The sequence below is a fragment of the Mobula hypostoma genome, chromosome 5 (genome assembly GCF_963921235.1).
Source record: "Mobula hypostoma chromosome 5, sMobHyp1.1, whole genome shotgun sequence".
NCBI classification, from domain to species: domain Eukaryota; kingdom Metazoa; phylum Chordata; class Chondrichthyes; order Myliobatiformes; family Myliobatidae; genus Mobula; species Mobula hypostoma.
Window position 1 is genome coordinate 166,056,068 of NC_086101.1, and position 23,121 is coordinate 166,079,188.

A 23,121-nucleotide genomic window follows, 5' to 3' on the forward strand; every position below is an offset into this window, starting at 1 on the left:
CCATTCCTTTCCTGTTATATTTTTAAACGAGTACAGTTAAGCAAGGTTAGCAGCCCTTTTTTTTTATATTGGGCACTCTGCAACACTTTGTGTTAGAGGTAAGAAATGACTGAAAGGCATTAAACAAAACGTACCAAATGTGAGTACATATGAATAGGGTGTGTATTTGAAAATGCTGCTTTTCTCCCTCATTTCAGAGTAGCCGAAGGTTACCAGTGGGAGTCAGGTGACCGAGATCTATAATTGTGATTTCTCATCCAGCCACAGTTTATACATATAGGGCTTCTGGAGGTTACAAAAGACATGACTTGTGGAAATCTGACCGAATGCAAATTCTCCAACCACTTTCAAAGTTACAGGATAACTCCTATAACAAAGCAACAAATACTAGTTGTACTGCCTTGGAGAGGGAGGTTGCTGTGTGGGTTCGAGGAATGTGCAGCTGCATTAAATCTTGCATTGGCTTCCTACTTGTGGAGTTTCTCCTCTGGGTGGGGCTTGTCCCAGTCATACGTCTGCTGGAAGTCCCTAAGGAGAGCTCTGCCCTGGATAGTGACAGGAACCACCAAACCCAGGGGATCAAACGAACCGTTCACCCTGGACAACACTCTGCACTGAGTGAATGGCTCATTGCTGTTTGATACTGCGAAGGTGAAGGTGTCAGTCACTATCTCCCACAGGAGTCCCAAACTGCATGGCATAGGTGTGGCTTCTCCACGGAGGCCCAGGTCCTTAATACTTGCTGCACTGTCCTCAGTCGAGAACATTTTCATGACCGCTTCACCGTTTGAAGCAAACTTCTGCTGCCGCATGTTTGACTCACTGAGATATGCTCAGGTCCCCTGCAGGAGGTCAATTGTTTCAGCATCAGTAGGTACAGGCTCAAGCCCATTGTCAACGTTGAAGTGACATTCCACGAACTGAGTGGTGTCGGCTCCATGTTCACCAGCACGCTCTTGGATGGCTCTTCTAAGCCCATAGATGGCGACAGCTGGGGAGCAGTAGTTGCCAAAAACGTGGACTTTCATTCTATAGTCGAAGACATCCTTAGTCACGTCATTATCCCTGTACCACAGAAACCTGAGGTAATTCCTGTAGTCACCTGGGAAGAGAAAGCAATGGAACATTTGTATGTCTGTAAGGGTGGTAAATGTTCCTTCCAAAAGCAGATCAAAAGCCCCAGAAGGTAATTATTGGGGGTCTGGACCTGTGAAGAGCATGTTGCTGAGACAGACGCCGGAATACTGGTTGCTGGAGTCAAATACCACTTGGATTTGACCAGGCATTTCAGGATGATAGGCTCCGAAAGTTGGTATGTGCCAGCATGCCCCTTTCTCTGGCGGGGATGGTGCTACCTCTGCATGGTCATTCTCAAAATCTTGTCCAAAAAGATGCTCTCTCTCATTTCTTTCCTTTCAGAGTTCGCTGCGGGGAGGTGGGGCTGGTAAAGGCCTGTTCACATTTGCTTGGTAAATACTGCCAGCGAGCTCTAAAAGGGAGAGGGGCAACCCAATTACTTGCCTCACCCCTGTTGTTACGAGATGCTCCCAACTGCGCCAGCTTCTGAGATTTAAACGGTCTAACTCTCCGGAGTATGGATAGCTGGTGCGGCCTATTTAAGGCCTAAGGACGTTCCTGTTAATTGATGATCATATTTCTGGAGCCAAGAATTCAGTACTTAAGGAACACTTGATCATAGGTTCAGTGCTCAGTCGTAAGCCTCCCAGTGATTTTGTCTAGCGTTTGTTTTGTGTTAAGTTTCTCGATCCCATTTGAGACCGTGTCTCGATCCCAGCCTTGGAATCTCCAGAATTTGGGTCCGAGCCATCCTTATCAAGGACCTTTGTCATAGTACAACTGAGCCAGCATTGACCCAGTGGGGTATCAGTCTATCGTCTGCTGTGACCAGCCACAGTGTAGATATTTCCAGACAGGGCCTGGAGATGCATAACCTCCAGGTAGCCATTGGTTAGCTTTTGCAAGGAGGAAGCCAGTTGGTCCTGCTCTGGAGCCAGTACAGCTTCCGACCCCGGAGAGATCGACAGTAACCAGGGCTCTTGTCATGTCTTTCTCATTCAAAGCTCATTAGTATTTGAACATCAGCCGTCCTGATTCCCTTCAGAGCGCAGAAGAGTGGCCTTCATTATCTCTCTCCTGGCTCTAAGAGCCCTGGCCTGGGCTACCACACATTGGGAACACAAGTCAGAGCTCTGCACAGATTCGGAGGAGCTCATGACTGTCATGAGGCACAGCACTTAAAGCAAAATCCATTCTCTTTGAGAAGGGCCTTTCGTTCACTGAGAGTCATTGCGCTAAAGCCCCCTGCATTTCCTGAGTGATTTGGCTTGTTCTGAATGGGATAGTTCTGACCTGGGCCATCGCTCTTTTTTACGGAAGAGTCCACATGCAAATCCTCAGCTGAAGAGATGTCCGTCTTGCAGACAGACATGGAGCTGTTTGTGCCGCAGTTCCTGAAGGTAGATCTGTCTGATTTCCCGGGCGCACTGCCATTGATTGGAACGGTGAATCTAGGGCCATTTCTTTTGTGTGCCTCGTAGTAGATGAACCTGGCGAAGTAATCGAATTGGAGGGAAACGGCCAGCATTTTCTTCCTTGAACCTTGAGCCAATGGTTATCCACTTTTTCTGGAGCCATTCCAGGCCTCCTGAGCTGCAATAGGGTGAATGAGCGCTTCCTCCTGACGTGCACTGGATTATTTCCTAAGCCACTTCCTCAGTAGATCCAATACTTCTGTCAAGGCCCCTGGTGACATTGTTGAATGATGTCTGCTACACTCTGTAGCTCTCAGGCTTGTCATCAGACTGGTAAATGTTTGTGCTCACTAAGTCATGGCGAGCCAGGTATTGTGCAAGGTGTTCTGTTGCAGGTGCCGGCTGATGGAAGCTGCCTCGTTCTGGGGGACATACGACTGACCTGTAGCATGCAGTGACACACTGTGGGAGTGGTGAGCTGCCTTAGCATCCACCCATTGCTCGTTCTCACCGTGGTGGGCCTTTGAATTGCAACCTTTGGGAAGCAGTATGAAGGTATCGATAAATATATCATCAGCAACAGGTAGCTTACCGGTTCTGCTGCGTTGTCAGCGTGAGTCATCTTCTGAAGAAAGTTGCCATCAGAAAGCTCTGAAGTTAGGCAAGTGGCAGGAAAAGCTGTTGGGTTCTAAGACACGCGAAGTTCAAGCTGTGCTTTCATGTATCCGCCTGTACACTCTGCAATGTCCTTTTCTGGCACTGCTGTGCTGGCCCTGTCCAACCTCATCGCTCCCTCCAGTTCAGCTGCCTCAGACTGTGCGGTGGCTGCAGCTGCCTCTCGGTGAAGGGTACGTGCACTTAGTTTGACCTCCAAGTGCAGCTCTGCTTTCTCCATCTTAAGCTTTGCCCCCTTCTCAGCCAATGACGTGCGTGCTTTTGCTGCCTCCGCTTTGGCACAGACTCTTGTTGGTGATGAGGCTGATGTACTCTTAACCTCAAAATGGAAGCATTTTTGCCTTGTTTCTGTCCCGTGACACAGTTTTTAGATGTAAGGAGGTTTTACCTGTAGCCACCATTGTTGAAGCACAGGCTGATCTCTGCCTTTTCACTATACTGCCCTCACTGAGGTGTTGTAACATCAATTAGACAGTCAGCCAAACTCCTTTTTAAAAAAAAAATGACATGAGAGCCAGGATAGTCGCCTCCTAGCTCCTTGGGTTTATTGCAGACTCAATGGCATGACATAATGAATAAGGAGTGAAAAAGCAATGCTTCTGCTGGGGAAACAACAGGAAGGCTATAGATAGAGACTTCTTTAACTCCTGACACAAACCTCTGGCGTTCTGCCAGCCACTGTGCTTTCCTACTTACTATTTCCTGACTGCACAGGAAGTGACCTAATACAGATCTGAAACCGCTCATTTCAAAATAAAAGTTGAATGTGCTCAATCACATTGGGAAATCAATTGCCCGAAGGGCAGAACAGTAGCGGTTAGAGAAACACTATTATAGCGACAGTGACCTGGATTCATTTGCCGCCACTGCCTGTGAGGAATTTGTACGTGCTCCCTATGACCACGTGGGTTATCTCCAGCTGCTCCCGTTTCCTTGCACATTCTAAAGACCTACGGGTTAGTAGGTTTATTTGCCACATGCGTGTAATTGGCCAGCTTGGCTCATTGGGCCAGAAGGGCCTGTTACCATGTTCGATCACTAAAATAAAACAAAAAATAATTCCAGGGTGATAAAAGCTTGAAAATTGATACAGGAAGGAGTGATGATTTCCCACTGATGTGATTGCGCCTGTTTCAGGAGCGAGCGACACAGACATGGTTTCTCAGTTAAGTGGGTCAGAGACACAGGAATGTTTCATCATTTCATTCACATGGAAATGTGGTTGCTAATATCTCAAACTGGTGCACAGGCAATGTTTGATAAATCACCCATGTAACAGAACATTCAGAGGAAAACTGGCATGCTCCCTTCTATCATCTCCCTGAAGGAATGCTGCTTCCTGTTGACCTCTTGCGGCCTTAGTTACTCGACTGAAAGCTGTGGTGGCAGCCGAGAGAGGGTTTTAATGTGGGCACCGGAAACAACATATAAAGTCACAGTCTGAGGCACTTTTGTTTCTTTTCAACATTGCAACAGGGAACCTTGTTATTAATGTCAGCATCTGACCTAAGCACATGCTCCATTTTCAGGAATGATCTGATAAAATAGAACCTGCTGTGCAGTAGTAGGCAGGGAGCATTTCCTCTTTCACTTATATAAAAAGGTAAATAGATATCTTGAGCTTATTTGTAGCTTTATTAAACAATAATGAACAGGAAAAAAATGACTTAGCATTGAGGTTATCAGCTGGTTCTATTTACGCGAATATTTTGAAGATGAAGAGGTGGCTGATGGGAGAATTATTAAGGCACTCCCAAATGGGGTTTGTGTGAGAATGAAAGAAAATCAGATAGAGAGAGATTACATTCTATCCTGAAGCATGACCCCCAGAAAGCCATGAAACCTTTTCACAGCTTGCTTTGTTAAAGATTTTTGAACTGCTTTTTAAAGAATCTTTAAGTTGAGGGATGAAGTGAATGCTATGAAGGAGAGGTGCTCAGTAACGACTGAGGTGGTGAGGATCAGTCAGAATAGGGCACTGGAAGCTGAGGAGAAGGGAATTGAGATGGCATGTAGGCTAGTCCAAATTAAACATCAGGAGGTGGCCCACTGCCAGAATTATGCCTCCGATCCCATGAAGATAAGATCGATGTTGCTATCCGGGGAGAACCAGACACCTGGGATGGGGATATATGGTATGATGATAATGATAATGGGTCCTTTGGTGAGGGGGAAACTGCTTTTGCCCCAGAACCATTGCAGGCTCGGCCTGCTGTGGTGACTTCTCAAAAAAATGTCCATGGGCAGCCGGGAGTACAGACTCTCGAGTGCAAGAAGTATAATGATAAGGAGCTATCTGAGATGGCTGCTCGTTTTAAATGAAGGTCTGGGGAATCACTGACCGAATGGTTCCTTTGCTTGTGGGATGATGGAGGTGCTAGTATAACCTTCTATCCTGAAGAACTAGCAAGGCTAGGGTCTTTAACCTCGAATTCTCGTATTAATATTGATACTCTCGTATTTGGAGTATTGTGTGCAGTTTTGATCACCAAATTACAGGAAGGGTATTAATAAGGTTGAAAGAGTGCAGAGAAGGTTTACGAGGATGTTGCCGGGACTTGAGAAACTGAGTTACAGAGAAAGGTTGAATAGGTTAGGACTTTATTCTCTGGAGCGTAGAGGAATGAGGGGAGTTTTGATAGAGGTATATAAAATTATGGTGGGTGTAGATACAGTGAATGCAAGCAGGTTTTTTCCACTGAGGCTGGGGGAGAAAAAACCAGAGGACATGGGTTAAGGGTGAGGGGGGAAAAGTTTAAAGGGAACATGGGGAGGGGGCTTCTTCACACAGAGAGTGGTGAGAGTGTGAAATGAGCTGCCAGATGAAGTGGTAAATGCGGGCTCACTTTTAACATTTAAGAAAAACTTGGACAGGTACATGGATGAGAGGTGCATGGAGGGATATGGTCCAGGTGCAGGTCAGTGGGACGAGGCAGAAAAATGGTTCGGCACAGCCAAGAAGGGCCAAAAGGCCTGTTTCTGTGCTGTAATGTTCTATAGTTCTATGGTTCTAATCTATCATTGAAAAGTTATTCACTGCCGGAAACATTTAAAACTATTCAATTATCAATTAATATTTAAACATTTTATTATTTAAATATATTCAAAAAAAATTAATTTAAAATACATTAAACACAAAAAAAATACAAATAGATCAAAAGAGGATGAAACACTCAGCTTCTCTATCTTTCTGGCACAGGGCTACTGACACCCATTGAAATGACTGGGGTCGTTGTTCCTTCCCCAGACTTGCCTGGAGAAGAGCTGAGGGCTGGGTGCAAAGTGTATCTGGATTCTTTCCTAGTGAGCCACCGTTTCACAAGTGGACTTCGTAACAAGCCCAGTGACGGAGGGAATGGTCAGATAAGCTATAGTTTGACCTTCCAAGTGTCTCAGTCCTTTCACATCTAACAGTGCATGGGGAAAAGCAGGACATTGTCAGGAAAGTCCAGGTTTTCCTAAGAGGGAAATGGGTTGGCTTCTGGCTCAGGCTGAGCTGGAAAGGGCTCTGACCCATCCCCAATCCAGTTTTCGCTGTACTGAGAGTGCTGAAGAATGGACAGAGCTAAAACACATCAACATAAAAACAAAACCTTGCCACCTGTTTATGACTGAGGAGGAAGGCTCAGTGAAAGCTAGGAGAGAGAAAAGGTACAAAGGGCATTTCCCCAATACTCCTGCAAAATGATGCCAATGGATCTTTTCGATTACTATGAGAGGGTAACTGTGCCTCTGACTGGTGAGCTTTTGTATTAATCTGCCAACCCTCATCTCCAGCTCTCTCAGTACGACGAATAACTGTTGGGAAACACCACATACTGTCGACGGGACAGATTACTTCTCCATTTTAGCCTCCGCATGAGGGCTCCTTCAGCTTCCTCAATCATTTGTGCCACTTCAAATCTCAGGCTTCTGACTCAGGGGTGACCCCATCACAAACGGAGCCACAGCTTGGTGATAGTTTGACAAGGCTGCAGTTACAGAGGTTACCTTTGGAGATATGGGTGCGTGGAATGCACTGCCAGCGACGGTGGTAGAGGTGGGTACAATAGGGTCTCTTAGGTTGTACATGGAGCTTAGAAAATTAGAGGGCTCTGCAGTAGGGAAATTCTAGGCATTTTCTAGAGTAGGTTACATGGTCAGTACAACACTGTGGGCTGAAGGGCCTAAAATGTGCTGTAAGATTCTGTGTGTTCTATATATTTGAAACATCTGTGGGAATCAGACTAAAAATGTCTGAGGCATTGTCTGGCTGTGATATACAAACAGGACTAGGACATATAGCTCCTCATAGCAGTTCCATTGATCAATCAAATCATGGCTACTCTACCTGCTGACCATCTCTCCATATCCATTACATTAAAAATAAGTTAGATACTTTTATTTTTAGGTAAGTACGTTAATGTAGGTCTTTCACACTTGCCTTAAAGGAATTTAGATTGTTATTTAGTTGTTGAGTCATCGGGTGAAACAGCCTGGAAACAGGGCCTCTGGCCTTCTCCGTGCTCGCTATCAAGCACAAGGACAAGAAAATGCTGGAAATCCAGGCAATGCACACAAAATTCTGGAGGAGCTCAGCAGGCCAGGCAGCACCTATCGAAAACAGTACTTTGGACATTTCAGGCCAAAACCCTTCATCAGGACTGGAAAAAAAGATGAGAAGTTAGAGCAAGAAGGTGGGGGGAGGGGCGGAAGAAACACGAGGTGGTAGGTGATAGGTGCAACTGGGAGAGGGGGAGGGCTGAGAAGTTGATATGTGAAAGTGATAAAGGACTGGAGAAGGTGGAGAAGGGGGAATCTGATAGGAGAGGGTAGAAGACCATGAAAGAAAGGGAAGGAGGCAGAGTACCAGAAGGAGGTGATGGGCAGGTAAGGACCTGAGGTGAGAGAGTGAAATGGAAATGGGAATGGTGAAGGGGCACAATTACCGGAAGTTAGAGAAGTCGATGTTCATGCCATCAGGTTGGAGGCTGCCCAGAGAGAATATAAGGTGTTGTTCCTCCAACCTGAGTGTGGTCTCATTGTGACAGTAGGGGAGGCCATGAGCTGACGTGTTGAAACAGGAATGAGAAGTAGAATTGAAGTGGGTGGCCACAGGCTGTTTCCGTCTCTTTTCTAGCAAATGGATGTATGGGGTGTCAGGGAGGGGTAGCACCTCCGGTGGGGGAACATGTCGCGTCCTTTTCAGGCGGTTTGTCCACCTTTGGTCCCCACCTGGCACTCAGCTCTCACCTGTAGTTCCCCTTAGCTGTTTGCACGTGACAGCGGCCACACCCCGGGAAACGGCTTCAACAAGCCGGCTAAACCAGGTGAGGGTAGCCAACGGGTCTCAAACCCTTGGTGAGATATGGGGTTGTCTATCCCAGCATGTGAAGACAGACTCCGGTGGATTGAGCGGATGAGACCAATGGAAGGTCCAACGGTCAAGAAGGTGGTCTCTGTAAACATCGTGGAACACGTAGAGCACGACTAGACACAGAAGACGTCCTGGTCATCCACTGCGCCTAGCCCCATCACCAGCCGTCTCGACTCTTGTCTTGCCACCAGATCCAAATGGGAATTGGGAAGAGAGAGTGAGGCTACTCTCCCTCACTTAAATCCAAACGTGTGCTGGTCTCAACAACGATGGACGAACACGAGCAAATGGAGCATAGGTGCTTGACGAAGCGGTCTCCCAATCTATGTCAGGTATCACCGATATACAGGAGGCCAAGCCAAAATTTCTATTCTATATATAAATCCGATGGTTAAATAGTCATTACGAATCTGGTACCAGTTTCGTAAGTTTTTAAATCTTAAACCATTTAACCTTTTTAGTTTAATTTATCGAAACTATTTATTTAAGCCTTCACTTAGTGATCCTACCTTTTCTCTTTGGAGGAATAAAGAAATTTTTTCCTTTATGGATTTGTTTCAAGAAGGTCAATTGATGTCCTTTGAGAAATTAGTAACTAAATACTCTCTCTCGTATTTACATTTTTTGCAATATCATCAGGTCAGACATTTCTTACAAGAATATTTAAGTAATTTTCCACATATACAAGACTCTGACCTGTTAGACATTATTTTAAAAATGAATCCTTTAGTGAAATGTTCCCAATAAAACCTTTATAATTTACTATTTCAACAGAACAACTACCCTTTACTTAAGATTAAGCAAGATTGGGAAAGAGAGCTTAACATGACCTTGATAACAAAGGATTGGTTGCAAATTTTGAAGCTGGTCAACTCTTCTTCGATTTGTGCCAGTCATTCTCTAATTCAATTTAAAATTGTACATTGTTATTATTTGACAAAGGGGAGATTGTCTAAAATATTTCCTAACGTAAATAGTCAGTGTGATAGATGTAAAACTGAGATAGCTACACTGACACATATGTTTAGGTTGTGTTCTGTATTGAAACAGTTTTGGAAATCTATTTTTTCTACAATTTCTAAAGCTTTAAAAATCAATTTACAACCTAATAAATTGACAGTTTTGCTTGGTATAATTCCTCAATATATTCACGGTACTTCTATATCAAACCAACACGTAATTGCATTTGTCACATTATTGGCTAGAAGGGCTATTTTATTAAAATGGAAAGATGCCTCTGCTCCCACTCTGATACAATCATTCTCTCAGGTGATATTAAGTCCTATTTGGAAAAAATTAGAAGTCGAACTTTTGATCCTAGATTTGACTTCGAGAAAAGGTGGGGTTCTTTTGCCCGTTATTATCATTTGATTTGAATTAATACAGATGGTCCTTCTCTGATGCTTGGGTATATGGATTTGGTTGGCGGATTGATGTCTTTTTTTTTATGGAAGCTTATATGGCGTATAGCACCGGGTTTGTGCTCCAAATGGGTTTCCCCCCTTTTTTTTGCTATTAGGGGTTTTCTTTGTTTTAGTTAGTAGGGGTTCTTTTTTCTTTCTTTTTTCCAAAAAAAATAGCTTTAACATTTTGTTTTTTTATTATTATTGATATACTGTTCGGTTTGGTTGATAATTTAACTCTTATTCTACATATGGATATGTTGTCTTGATTATCTTGATGTATTTTTCTTTGTTGTTGATTTTCAATAATAATTAATAAAGATTTAAAAATGAAAAATACAGGAGGCCATATAGGAAGCTCTGGATACAGTAGATAACCACAACAGAGTCACAGGTGAAGTGTTGCCTCACCTGGAAGGACTGTTTGGGGCCTGAATGGTAGTGAGGGAGGAGGTGTAGGGGCAGGTGTAGCACTTGTTCCGCTTGCAAGGTTAAGTATGAGGAAAGAGATCAGTAAGAAGGGACAAATGGACAAGGGAGTCGAGTAGGGAGAAATCCCTGTGGAAAGCAAAAAGGAGGGGAGGAGGATGAGCTTGGTGGTGGGGTCCCGTAGAATTATGTGTTGGTAGGTGAAGACAAAAGGAACCCTATCCCTGCTGGGGTGGCAGGGGGGATGGGGGAAGAGCGGTTGAGCACAAAATGGAAGAGATGTAGGTGAGGGCAGTGTTGATGGTGGAGGAAGGAAAGTCTCTTTCTTTGAAGAAGGAGGACATCTCACTAGTTCTGGAATAAAGAGCCTCATCCTGAGAGCAGATGCAGTGAAGACAGAGGAACTGAGAGAAGGGGATGGCATTTTTATAAGTTACAGGGTGGGAAGAGGTATAGCCCAAGTAGGTGTGAGAATCAGTGGGTTTGTAAAGGATATCAGCAGGTAAACTGTCTCTAGAGATAGAGACAGAGAGATCGAGAAAGGGGAGAGAGGTGTCAGAAATGGACCGGGTAAATTTGAGGGCAGAGTGGAATTGGAGGCAAAATTGATGAAGGCGAATAGCTCAGCATGGGTGCAGGAAGCAGCACCAATGCAGCCACCAGTGTAGCGGAGGAAGAGATGGGGAGCATTACAAGGGAGGGCTTGGAACACGGACGGTTCCACGTAGCCAACAAAAGGGCAGGCATAGCTGGGACACATGCGAGTGCCCATGGCTACACCTTTGGTTTGAAGGAAGTGGGAGGAGCTGAAGGAGAAACTATTGAGAGTGAGGACCAGTTCTGCCAGACAGAGGAGGGGAACAGGTTGGATCTGTTGTCTGGAAAGAAGCAGAGAGCTTTAAGGCCCTCCTGAGGGGGATGGAGTTGTAAAGGGACTGGGCGTCCATGGCGATACTGTTCACCATCAAGCTTTAATGTTACCCTAACCCTCCACAGATTCTCCACTCAGCTTCACACTACGAACAATTTACCAACTAACCTGACAACCCAAGCATTTTTGCAACATGGGAGGAAACTGGATCTCCCAGAGGAAACCCTGAGTGTAAAAGAGAGCATGCAATGTGAACCCAGCCGGCACCAGGGGTCAGGGTCAGTGGAGCTGTGAGACAATAGCTCTATAATCTGGGCCACTGTGTTGCTGTTGTCTTGCATTTTCCTTTTCTTCGCATAATTGCTGCAAGGACATCAAAAAGAAGCAGCCACAGAAAACTGAATCTGTTTAAAACTGGTGGATAGATTTAGTCCTGTTCTATTTTATTCAAGCTTGTGATCTCATTAGCTCCAGAGTAAATACCAGATTCCTAAACAAAACCCTCAATATTTCAACTAAACGTTATATAGGAGCTAGTTTCAAAATGTGATAGGAGATACTTTGATATACAGTGGGTTCCAGTTAATTGGGATGCACCAGGACCAATAGGTTTTGGCCCAGTTAAGAGCCTACCCCCAATTAGCTATAGTTTCATGGAAATAGTTTTAAAAAAAGGGAAACTAATGTTTAACCTAATGTTTAACCATAACAAATTATGTATTTAAATGCAATACAGAACAAATTAGAACACTACTAACACAACTACAGTTCTGTAAACCTGTCTTAGTTTCTAGTAGTTATCAAATGAGGAACTCATCCAGTGTACACTGTCATGGTCCTTTGTTTGACCATAAATGAACAAAATTAGCGCAGACATCTAGTGCAGATAATGGACTGCCTTCATACAACGCTTTCAATGATTGAGTCCTTCAAATCTTCATTTTCATTGGAACATTCTAGATAATTGTCAATACCTTCAAATTCTTCACAGCTCCTAACTTGCTGAAGTAGTAAAATTGTTCCATTATCATTCATGGCCATTTCTGCATCTCCAAGACTGAATATTTGACACCATCGTGAGCAAAATAATTCTGAACTGCCTTTCTGCTTATTTCTTGCCAACTACCAGTGACAAAAACTCACTGCTTTTTGAACACAAACACACACAACAAAATGCTGTTTAAAAACTTTTCACTCTAAGCGCAGTGTAAAACACAAGTGAGTTTGACTGACACTAGTTAGGAACTGTTCGGCGATAGTTTCCTGTCCCAATTAAGAGGCAGAGTGTCCCAAATAATGAGGGAATCACAGCTATTTCCTCAATTCATCTCTGTTCTTTAAGAGTTGTTCCAAATAAACAGCTGCCTCGATTAATCAATGGCCCAATTAACCAGAATCCCTGTATTTGCCAAAATAATGTTATAGGTCAGCTGTAGAGATGGAAAAAGTAAGTTTAATCAAATTAGACTTGTTGTAAAACATAAACTAAAGCCCAAAGGGAATGGTTGCTGGTACACTCTCAAAATATTCCTTGCACGCAAATAATAGGCTGCACCAGAAATTCCACCATTTACACCCGAATTGCCTTCGCTTGACATAAGCAATGTAGAATGAAATCAGCCATTGGTCTGCTATTAATCTGAATTGAAGAATTTCTAAACCAGCTAAGAAAGGTTTATGCAAGTTCTCCCTCAGCAGGTCCATGTGTGGATATCTTTGACCATAAGATATAGGAGAGAATTAAGCCATTACGCCCATTGACTCTGCTCCACCACTTCATCAAAGCTGATTCAATTGTCCTCTCAGCCTCATTCTCCTGTCTTCTCCCATATCCCTTCATGCCCTGACCAATCAAGAATCTGTGAAGCTCTGCCTTAAATATACATAAAGACCTGGCCTCCTCAGCTGCCTGTGGCAACGAATTCCACAGATTCACCACTCTCTGGCTGAAGAAGCTCCTCCCCATCTCCGTTCTAAAAGGACGCCCCTCTATTCTGAGGCTGTGTGCTCTGGCCTTAGACTCTCTCGTCATAGGAAGCACCCTCTCCACATCCACTCTATCAAGGCCTTTCACCAGTCAGTAGATTTCAATGGTTTCCTTGGTTTCACCTGCTCCAGTCGCGGAGCCTCCATTCTGGGCCGGCAATTGGGTTCCCCCAATAAGTTCTGTTACAGTGGAATGAGAACAGAAGCAGCAGGAGGAGGAAGTCAAAGATGCCTGAGAAGTAAAGAGAAGAAGAGTGTAATTGTGCTGTCAGAATTTTGACAAGAAGATCTCTTAGCAGAAATCTGCTCAGTGTAGCATGAAAAGTCAACCCAATCAGCATCTGAGCCTGAGAACCTATTTTTTGAATGCCCACCAAATGCATTCAGAATACCTATCAGATCTGGGCCGGGTAGTCTGACTCTGCAGCTCTTTAAGCTCATTTGTCTCAAATCTGGAACCCTGTTACGTTTACCACCTGGTCTCCAGTAGGCTCCTAATCCCTTTAATTTCCCGAACTCCCCTTTCCGCACCTCCCACACAGAGACCGCAAGAAGAGATGATAATTGAGCTCTGACCACATCTGTTTTATTGCTCCCAGCTCACGTAAAGCTCAACGTGAAGGAGCACTCTAATACACAGCATGAATGTCTACTGAGAACTCCTGGTAGTTTTTAGAGCATGAGTAACCGTTTCAATGTTCAGTTTTAGTGCACATTCTGAAAATGCGCAGCCTGGGGCCTGTATTTATAAACATGAGTAAATTTGCATTCTGCCAGAAACCAACACTTAAAAGCTGTCAGTGAAAAAATGTCATTGAATCTGGAAACTTGGCACTAGTGTACTCATCTGTTTCCGCCATTCAAGCAGTCCCCTCACTGTTTCATAAGCACATAAAATATTACATCATAGACTGCTCAAACGTAGATTGAAATAATGGAAAGAAATGCACTGGCATCTAGCAAAAGTTCTTTGCAAAGGTTATCTCTTTGTGCTGTTTTCATTCTATACCAATGTCCAAGAAAAGTTCCACGTTACCAAGGTAACACACACAAAAAGCTGGGGGTACCCAGCAGGCCAGGCAGCATCTATAGAGAAGAGTAACGAGTCAATGTTTCAGGCCAAGACCTTCATCAGGACGGGGAAAAAAGAGATTAAAGGTCAGATTTTGTGTGTACTACTTTGAATTCCAGTACATGCAGGTTCTCTTTCTGTGTTAACATGTTCTTTTTTGCATTGCAGGTGATTCTGGGAGACATTTGGTCGTGCAGATGACACAACTCAATGAAGTGCTGGCAGAAATGAAGCAACTTCTCAGACAGCAGGTAAGACGTGCTTTCTCAGCTGGAGATCTTTTGCCTTTGAGAGATGGCATTAACCATTTTGGGTGCAAAAGTAATCTGGAGGGAGCTCAAGAGTATTGGATGGTAGTCCGCCCCCAGCCCCTGGCACACTTACCTGGATTAAGTTCCTGACTTTGGATGTCAGTCACATGCAGTGGTGAGAAGCCATGTGACATGAGGATCTATCTGCTGGACACTGTGTAAACAAGCACTCTGCTGTTCAAGATCTCCTAGCAATAGATCATTACAGAGTTCCTTCCCAGATTCCATCATATGGAGGCAACTAATCTTTTGGGATGCAGATTTGAATTTTGACCTAAACTGCAGGTGAACCTATATCTACCTTTTAGCCTGGATAGTGGAGCTGTTGTGATACAAGAACGCTTGGAGAATGGAGTACTTCAATCCGTTCCCACTCATTCATGCACCAGAAGCCTTGTACATAATGGACACAGGCTCCCGCACTTAAAAGCCTGGTGGTTTCTCCAACTTAAGGTGCAATTTAACACACCTGGCTGTCAGCTGTGCTTGACGGAGTAGTCTCACAGGTTCGTAGACTGGGGCCAGTCTCTTATCCGTATCTTCTACTCACATTTGTGCTTCAGCATCAAGTTGTTTCAAGCAGTGTTAGCCTCTCAGTTAAACACTGCCCAATGGTGTTTTGAGTTCTGTGTAAATACAGAGTTTCGTACAAACAAGTGTCTCACACTTAATGCATCTTTGCTTGAATTTATCCAGGTTCCAGGATGCACATTCTTGGCTCCCTAGCCATTGATTTTTTTTATATACTGGAGCTGCTTCCGTTTGCCAAACTGTACCGCAGTATTAAAGCCAGGCCCAACAAGCTACAGGACAGTTTCTTTCTACAAGCGATTAGACTTTTAAATTCACATGTCTGTACATTGTGACTGAGTCATATCGCAAAGATTATTACTCCCTCACATTGTGCGATGGATGTAAGATTTAATGGTCTCTTGACTATCTCCAGTGGGCAGGCCACATCGTCTGCAAGTGGAACAGCAAACTCCCAATACAAGTATTACACGCATGCACACACACAGACAAACTTGTGTTGGGGGCACTTGGAATTTTATTGGTGGTTCTGGTTGTCCCATTACAGGAAGGATGTGGATACTACGGAGGGAGTGTAGAAGGGGTTTATTAGGTTGCTCTCTGAATTAGAGAGTATTAGCTACAAGAATGCATTGGACAAACTGGGCTTGTTTTCTCTGGAGTGTCAGAGACTGAAGAGCGACCTGCTAGAAGTTTATAAAGTGAGGTGAGGTAGAGTAAACACACACACACACACAGACACACAGACACACACACACACACACATATACACAATAGAATTGACTTTGCACAGTTACAATGAAAAACTTACTTGCAGCAGCATCACTGGAAGTCAGTTCTGAGAGCATTGAAAACTATCAGCCTGGTAGTGAGGATGCCTTTAGCCCCTTGAATTTACTCCTGACTTTTCAACCTAAATGATTCTTGCCAGTTCTCAGTAAAATTAGTAAACTGAGAAAGACGTAGTCACTAACTAAGCTTGTCCTGTCTTCGTACCGCTCCTTGTGCAGATCAACGCTGCCAGTTTGTTTTGCTACTAACAGTCCTGCACTATTTTCTCTTCCCACAATCAGGAATTAATTGGAACTATTCGGACTACTTCAGCCAATGGCAGAACTGCATGTTTAACAACTGGCCTGTGGAGTCACCCCAGCATTTTGTGTGTGTTGCTTGGATTTCCAGCATCTGTAGATTTTCTCATGTTTGTGATTTACTGCGAGAAGTCCCTCTTGTGCAGGGAAAGGCAGCTTGTTACTCCTCTGTGCAGTGATGGCACTTGGGCACTAGCTTTATAAAGACCCATCTCTAGCACCCTGTGAGACTGAACCAAATGATAGGCTGCCAGGAATCCATTGTGTTACCTGCACTCCTGAGGGTCCTGTGTGTTTGTAATGAGCTGATAAGATTTGAAAGGTTATTTACACCGCTGATCTGCTGGATTAACTGAAACACAACATATTTTTTGTAGTTTACGTAAAGGGAGTTTATGGAAGGCACCTCTCATGGCTCAAAGCATTTTTAAAACAATGAAGAATTTTTAAAGGGTAGATTCAGAAGCAACTATAAGCTCCCACAAACAATGATAATAACCAGATAATATTTTTAAAATTTTTGAATCAGATGGGAATCAACCAGGGCAATAGGAATAACTTACTGCCTGTTATGCCACTGGCGTTTGGGACAGCAATGAAGCTCCTTCACCTCCGGTGATGTTCCAGGGCTTCCTTTGTCGTGTCACTAGCTCGCTTATGGTTTTCATACTGTCAGTCATGCAAGTCCTGGGTGGAGACTCAGGAATACCATTGATACTATTGAACAAAAATTTAGAAGGATTCCTCATTGCTGTTCCCATAACAATTCTGTTTTACCAGTTAGGGTTGTTAGCCCTGTGCTGAACCCCCAAACCTGGTGGAGCACTCTTAGTCTGGCCTCTACCCTTTGACCTGTTTGACGTGGCTGACCCTACCAAGTGCTAAAGCATAAAACGTTGACTCCAGCCAACTTACTGTAGCTCTCTGGGTCGTTAAGGCATGCAAGCCTCCAAACCCAACAGCAAGGCTGAGAGGAATAGAAATAACACATTCTTCAAAATGACACCAGAGAATCTTTTATGCCTTCCAGGAAATCAGGTTAATTGCTCATCTGAAATATGGCACCTCTAACTGTGCAGCACTCCCTCAGTACTTCACTGGAAAGATAAAATTATTCTTTAATTACAGCCGGATTCAGACGTAAGAGATCGGGCAAGTAAGTGATTGTTAACAAGTGTATAATAGTAAGTATCACTATCTTGTACTGTGTGTTATATCAGCAAATCGCTCTCTCAAAAATGGAGCCTCCAAGCAGTCCAATCACAAACAAGAGAGAATCTGCAGATGCTGGAAATCCAAGCAACACACACACAAAATGCTGGAGGAACTCAGCAGGCCAGGCAGCATCTATGGAAAAGAGTAAACAGTTGACGTTTCAGGCCAAGACCCTTCATCAGAACTGGAGAAAATAGATGAGGAGTCAGATTAAGAAGGTGGGGGGAGGGGAGGGAGAACCACAAGGTGAAAGGTGAAACTGGGAGGAGGGAGGGATGAAGTAAAGAGCTGGGAAGTTGATTGGTGAAAGTAATACAGGGCTGGAGAAGGGGGGGGGGTTCTGACAGGAGAGGACAGAAGGCCAAGGAAGAAAGACAAGGGGGAGGGGCACCAGAGGGAGGTGATGGACAGAAAAGGAGACAAGGTGAGAGAGGTAAATGGGAATGGGGAATGGTGAAGTGGGGGGGGGGGTTTGGAATTACCAGAATTTTAAGAAATCAATGTTTATGCCATCAAGTTGGAGGCTACCCAGACGGGATATAAGGTGTTGCTTCTCTAATCTGAGTGTGGCCTCTTCGCAGCAGTAGAAAAGGCCATGGACTGACGTGTCAGAATGGGAATGGGAAGCGGAGTTAAAATGGGTGGCCACTGGGAGATCTGGCTTTTTCTAGTGGATGGAGTGTAGGTGCTCGGCAAAGCAATCTCCCAATCTGCGTCGGGTCTTACCGATTATACAGGAGGCCACACCGGCAGCACCAGATACAGTAGATGACCCCCACAGACTCACAGGTGAAGTGTCGCCTCACCTGGAAGGACTGTTTGGGGCCCTGAATAGTAGTGAGGGAGGAGGTGTAGGGGCAGGTGTTACACTTGTTCGCAGGGAGGTCAAAACAGCAACAAGCTCTCACACGTAATAATGCAAATTTCTCACACTTGAGAAGTCCAAGGCACAATCACAGGCTATTACAACTAGAGCAAAGATTTAAAAATATATAACAATACTTAAGAGATGGATACAATAACTAAACCAAATAAAAGCACACAATTAAAATAGTAAATTAATGTATAATGACTCTTTTTAATGTGACATTTCCTATTCCTCTCAATCCTATGTCCAATAATTTCCATTGAAATCAATGAGTCTCAGGGACACCTAGTCTGACCTGGTGTGCTATCCCATAGCAATGCCCAGCATTGGGGGAAGTCCACTGATAGAGTGTGTTCACACATGTGACCCTTCAATCTGTCAGTAAGTCAGAGTCGCCATGCTTCATGTAACACCCAGTATAATCCTTTAGTCATCTTCAGAGTCATTTAATGGATACCCTCCAATAACCTTTGTTTTTTTTATCTTTACGCAAAGTTTACCAGTGATGAAAGTTGTGTTTGCAGTTACTGGTAAATCTCCACTAGCATATTGACTGACTATTGTTTTATTGTTCTTGCCTGGTAAGGTTGTTAAAAGCCTACCTTATTTCCACAGGTTACAGAAACCACCTTATTACGACATACTATTGCTAAATGTCAGGCATGTGGTGAGTTATTAGCTACTTTTTCATTTGCATCTCTGAAGTATGATACTGTTTTAATATGGGCATAGGTTGATGTGATTTTAAACGCTGATTATCTTCACACATCCTCTTCCACGCAGCGCTGGCATCCACTTAATGAACGGAACGGAGTTTTTAAAAGAGGCTATGGGTATAGGGAAAATCTTGAGATGACAAACTTGGATTGTTTTCTCTGAAGTGTTGGAGGCCGAGGGGAAAACTGATAAAAGTTTATAAAATTATGAGAGGCACCATCATGATAGATAATCAGACATTTTCCTGGAGTGGAATTGTCAAATACTGGAGTGTAGAGATTTAAGGTGGGAAGGGGAATGCTGAAAGGAGATGTGCGGGGCACAATTCTTTACACTGAGAGTAATGGGTGTCTGGAACATCCTGCTGGAGGGGTGGTAGAAACAGTCACGGTAGTGACATTTAAGAGACATTTAAACAGGCACATGTGTTGTGTATTTAATGTTTCAGCAATGCTATAAATATATTATTTGATTAAGCATCTTTGTTGTTTGCATGTAATTGATTACGGGTTATATGTAAAAGTACGTGAATGGCATACGTCATTACGCCACCACATCATGCACCTTATAAATGTACATGGGTTATCCCTGGCTCTACGTTTTCCTTTCAATGGCCTGCTGCATTCACCAGCAACTTTGATGTATGTCACTCTTAACGGACCCCACTTATCAGATGTTGTTTTCCCCCCTGCCAGCTCTCCTAATCTACCTGGTTTATATTATTGAAATATACTTCCCCTGAGTTTTGGCAACTTCAAGTACACACCTTATCTTTTTGCACATCTGCTTGGAAGCTGGTAGCATAATGTTGCCAGTGACCCAGGTTCAATTCCGTGTCTGTCTATAAGGAGCTTGTATGTTTTCCCTGTGACTGCGTGGATTTCCTCCGGGTGCTCTAGTTTCTTCTCGCGTTCCAAAAACATACAAGTTCATGGGTTAATAGGTCACATGGGTGTAACTGGCAGCCTGGGCTCATTGGCCTGTTACCAAGTTGTATCTCTAAATACATAAAAATCGTTTGCTTACCAAAGCAGGGTCACTATTCACAAAGGATTTATCCGCAGGAATTTCTATCATTTACCTAGCCTCACTTCCTCAAATGAGGTTAAGTACAGCTCCCATATTGCTTCAGAACATTCCCTCGGGTGTATTTTATGAACACTGCACCATCGAAGCCCCTTGCGTTAAGGCAACCCCAATCACTACTAAGGAAATTATTTGGTGGGAAAGTCTATTTATGAAGAACAGTACAATTGCAAATAATCCTTTTCTGTCTGGGCTGCTTGATTGTGGCTTGGATAATGTGAAAGTTGGGGATGGATGATAGAACATATGGTTAAGGTTCAGATTTTGAAAGAAGACAAAGAAAATAAATTTGGAATTGCTCAGGAAGAGCTGGAGGTCTTTTCAAACTACCGAAACTGCTGTGAATTTACACCAGGAAGTTCCCTGCAGTGATCTAATGGGTGAGCTGCAGAAGCCCCAGTTAAATAACCTATGCATAATTAACACTGTAAGGTTTCTGTAACTGCAAGAGGCTCACAGAAGATCATTCCCTGGAATCTGAGGATCTTAGAGCTGTCCATCAACCAGTAGAGTAGGCAACACTAATAACCCCCAACGGGAACTTTTAGATTTTCATCTGCGTACAAAATTCTATACAGTTGCCGAGTATGCCTACAGGAGAATAAATCTCAGGGTTGTATGTGAAGAAGAAAGCCCTTAATTCCAAGTGGAGTCATCGGGACGCCATCATGACAGCATTTTTTTTTAGCAGGCTTTCTTATTTTTACGGGGCCGAGTTACTAGCTCGACACTCAGATGGAAAGCGTGCAAGGGAGCCGGCTGGATTCAAACTCAGGAGCCTTCGCTCCAAAGTCCGGCGCTGATACCACTATGCCACCAGCCAGCCAACATGTATGTACTTAGATAATAAAATTTACTTTGAAATGTAAGGCAGCTAACTGAAAATTTCACATTAATATTGTACTTGTTACTCCCTACCATGAAAGCTTTATACCTCCCAACAGATTTGGAGGAAAGAATGGTATTTTATGCATAAGTGGAATCAGATGTATTTTTAAAATGCAAAGTTATAATGAAATCCAGTTAATTGATTGTAGATAGCATTAAAATGCAAATTCAATAAATATTCCCATAAAACATTTTTTCAGTAGATATCAAGCAATACCGCATTAAATTTTGAATAATATCCAAAAGCTGGGTTAAAAAAATAGTACAAATATTATTGTTTCCAGGTATGGTAGAATTGCCCCATAATGAAAAATTGAGTAGATTGGATCAGTACACTCCAGAGTTTCGGAGAATGAGAGGAGAAACTTAAAGTTCTAACAGCCTCAACAAATTGGACGCAAGGATGATGTTTCCTCTAGTTAAACACAGAACATAGAACAGACCCTTCAGCCCACAATGATGTGCTTACCTTTTAGCCTACTCTCAGATCAATCTAACCAATCCCATCCACATAGCCCTCCATTTTTCATTCATCCATATTCCAATCTATGAATCTCTTCAATGTCCCTGATGTATCTGCCACTATCACCACCCCGTCAGTGCATTCCATACACTTCGCACCCTCTGTGTAAGCTAACAACCTCTGACATCCCTCACCATATTTTCCTCCGATCACCTTAAAATTATGCCCCCTCTGTATTCCACATTGCTGCCATGGAGTAAAATGTGGTGCTAGCTATCCATACCATCTTTGCTTCTTATCATATTACACATTTCTATCAAGTCACCTCTCGTCCTCCTTCACTCCAAAGAGAAAAGCCTTAGCTTGCTCAAACATTCCCCATAAGACATGCTCTCTAATCCAGGCACCATCTCCACTGCACCATCTGTAAAGCTTCCACATCCTTCCTACAACGAGATGACCAGAACTGAACACAATATTCTAAGTTCAGTCTAATCAGAGTTTTAAGAGCTGCAACGTTACCTCGCAGCCCTTGAACTCAATCCCCCAACCAATAAAGGGTTAACCTTTTTTAGTGTTAACCACCCTATCAACTTGTGCAGCAACTTTGAGGAATATATGGATGTGGATTCCAAGATCTGTTTCTCCACACTGGTAAGAATCCTGCCATTAACCTTGTACTCTGCCTTCAAGTTTGACCTTTCAAAATCGATCATTTCACACTTTTCTGGATTGAACTTCATCTGCCGCTTCTTAGCCCAGCTCTGCGTCCTAGCAGTGTCCTGTTGTACCTTATGGCAACCTTCTACACTATCCACAACATCAGCAACCTTCATGTCAGCTGCAAACTTATTAACCCACCCTTTTACTTCATCCATGTCAATGATCACAAGGATTGAGAACTCAGAATCCAATGATCACAATCTGGCAATGAGGAGGAGAAATTTCTTTACCCAATGGTTGATGACACTTTGGAAATCTAAACCCTGGGTGGTTGTGAGTTAATTTTAAAAAAAAGATCAATAATCTTGGAGTCTAGGAATAGGTTCTATGGAATCTAGAAATATTTCAATGGATCCTTGGGAATATGGGGATGGTGCTGGGATATAGAACTGAGGTACAAGGCCGGCCACAGTCTTGGTGTATAGCAGATCTTGAAGGGTACGAGTCCACTCCTAGAATGATTTTTTTAAAACTTTTTATTATCCACTTTAGTATCTTCTCAGCAGTATTTTTTATATCTAACACTGCTGCTGTGAACCCCCAGGACATTTTTAATATACTCATGAAACTAAATAAATGCACGCTGTCCTTTGTTATCTTACATATTTATCTACACCTAGTGGCTTTCACTTACACTTACACTTGGGCACCTCCTGTACCTAATTAAGTGGCCACTGATTGTATCTTTGTGGTCTTCTGCTGCTGTAGCCCACCCACTTCAAGGTCCAATGTGTTGTGCGTTCAGAGATGCTCTTCTGCACACCACTGTTGTAACTCCTGGCTATTTGTGTTACTGTTGCCTTTCTGTCAGCTTGAACCAGTCTGACCATTCCTCTGGCCTCTCTCATTTATAAGGCATTTTTGGCCACAGAACTGTCACTGGATGTTATTTCACACCATTCTTTGTAAAATCTAGAGACTGAGTGTGAAAACCCTAGGGCAGG

General features: G+C 43.5%; 1 protein-coding gene across 1 annotated transcript in view; it reads left to right on the forward strand.

Annotated features, from left to right (window-relative positions):
* The window catches only part of thbs4a (thrombospondin 4a), a 146,975-nt gene that overhangs the window by 50,158 nt on the left and 73,696 nt on the right, over nucleotides 1–23,121 (forward strand). The window contains exons 5-6 of the mRNA XM_063049334.1: nucleotides 14,453–14,535; nucleotides 18,916–18,967. Coding sequence (XP_062905404.1) covers nucleotides 14,453–14,535; nucleotides 18,916–18,967 — 135 coding nt within the window. The remainder of the gene's footprint in view (nucleotides 1–14,452; nucleotides 14,536–18,915; nucleotides 18,968–23,121) is intronic.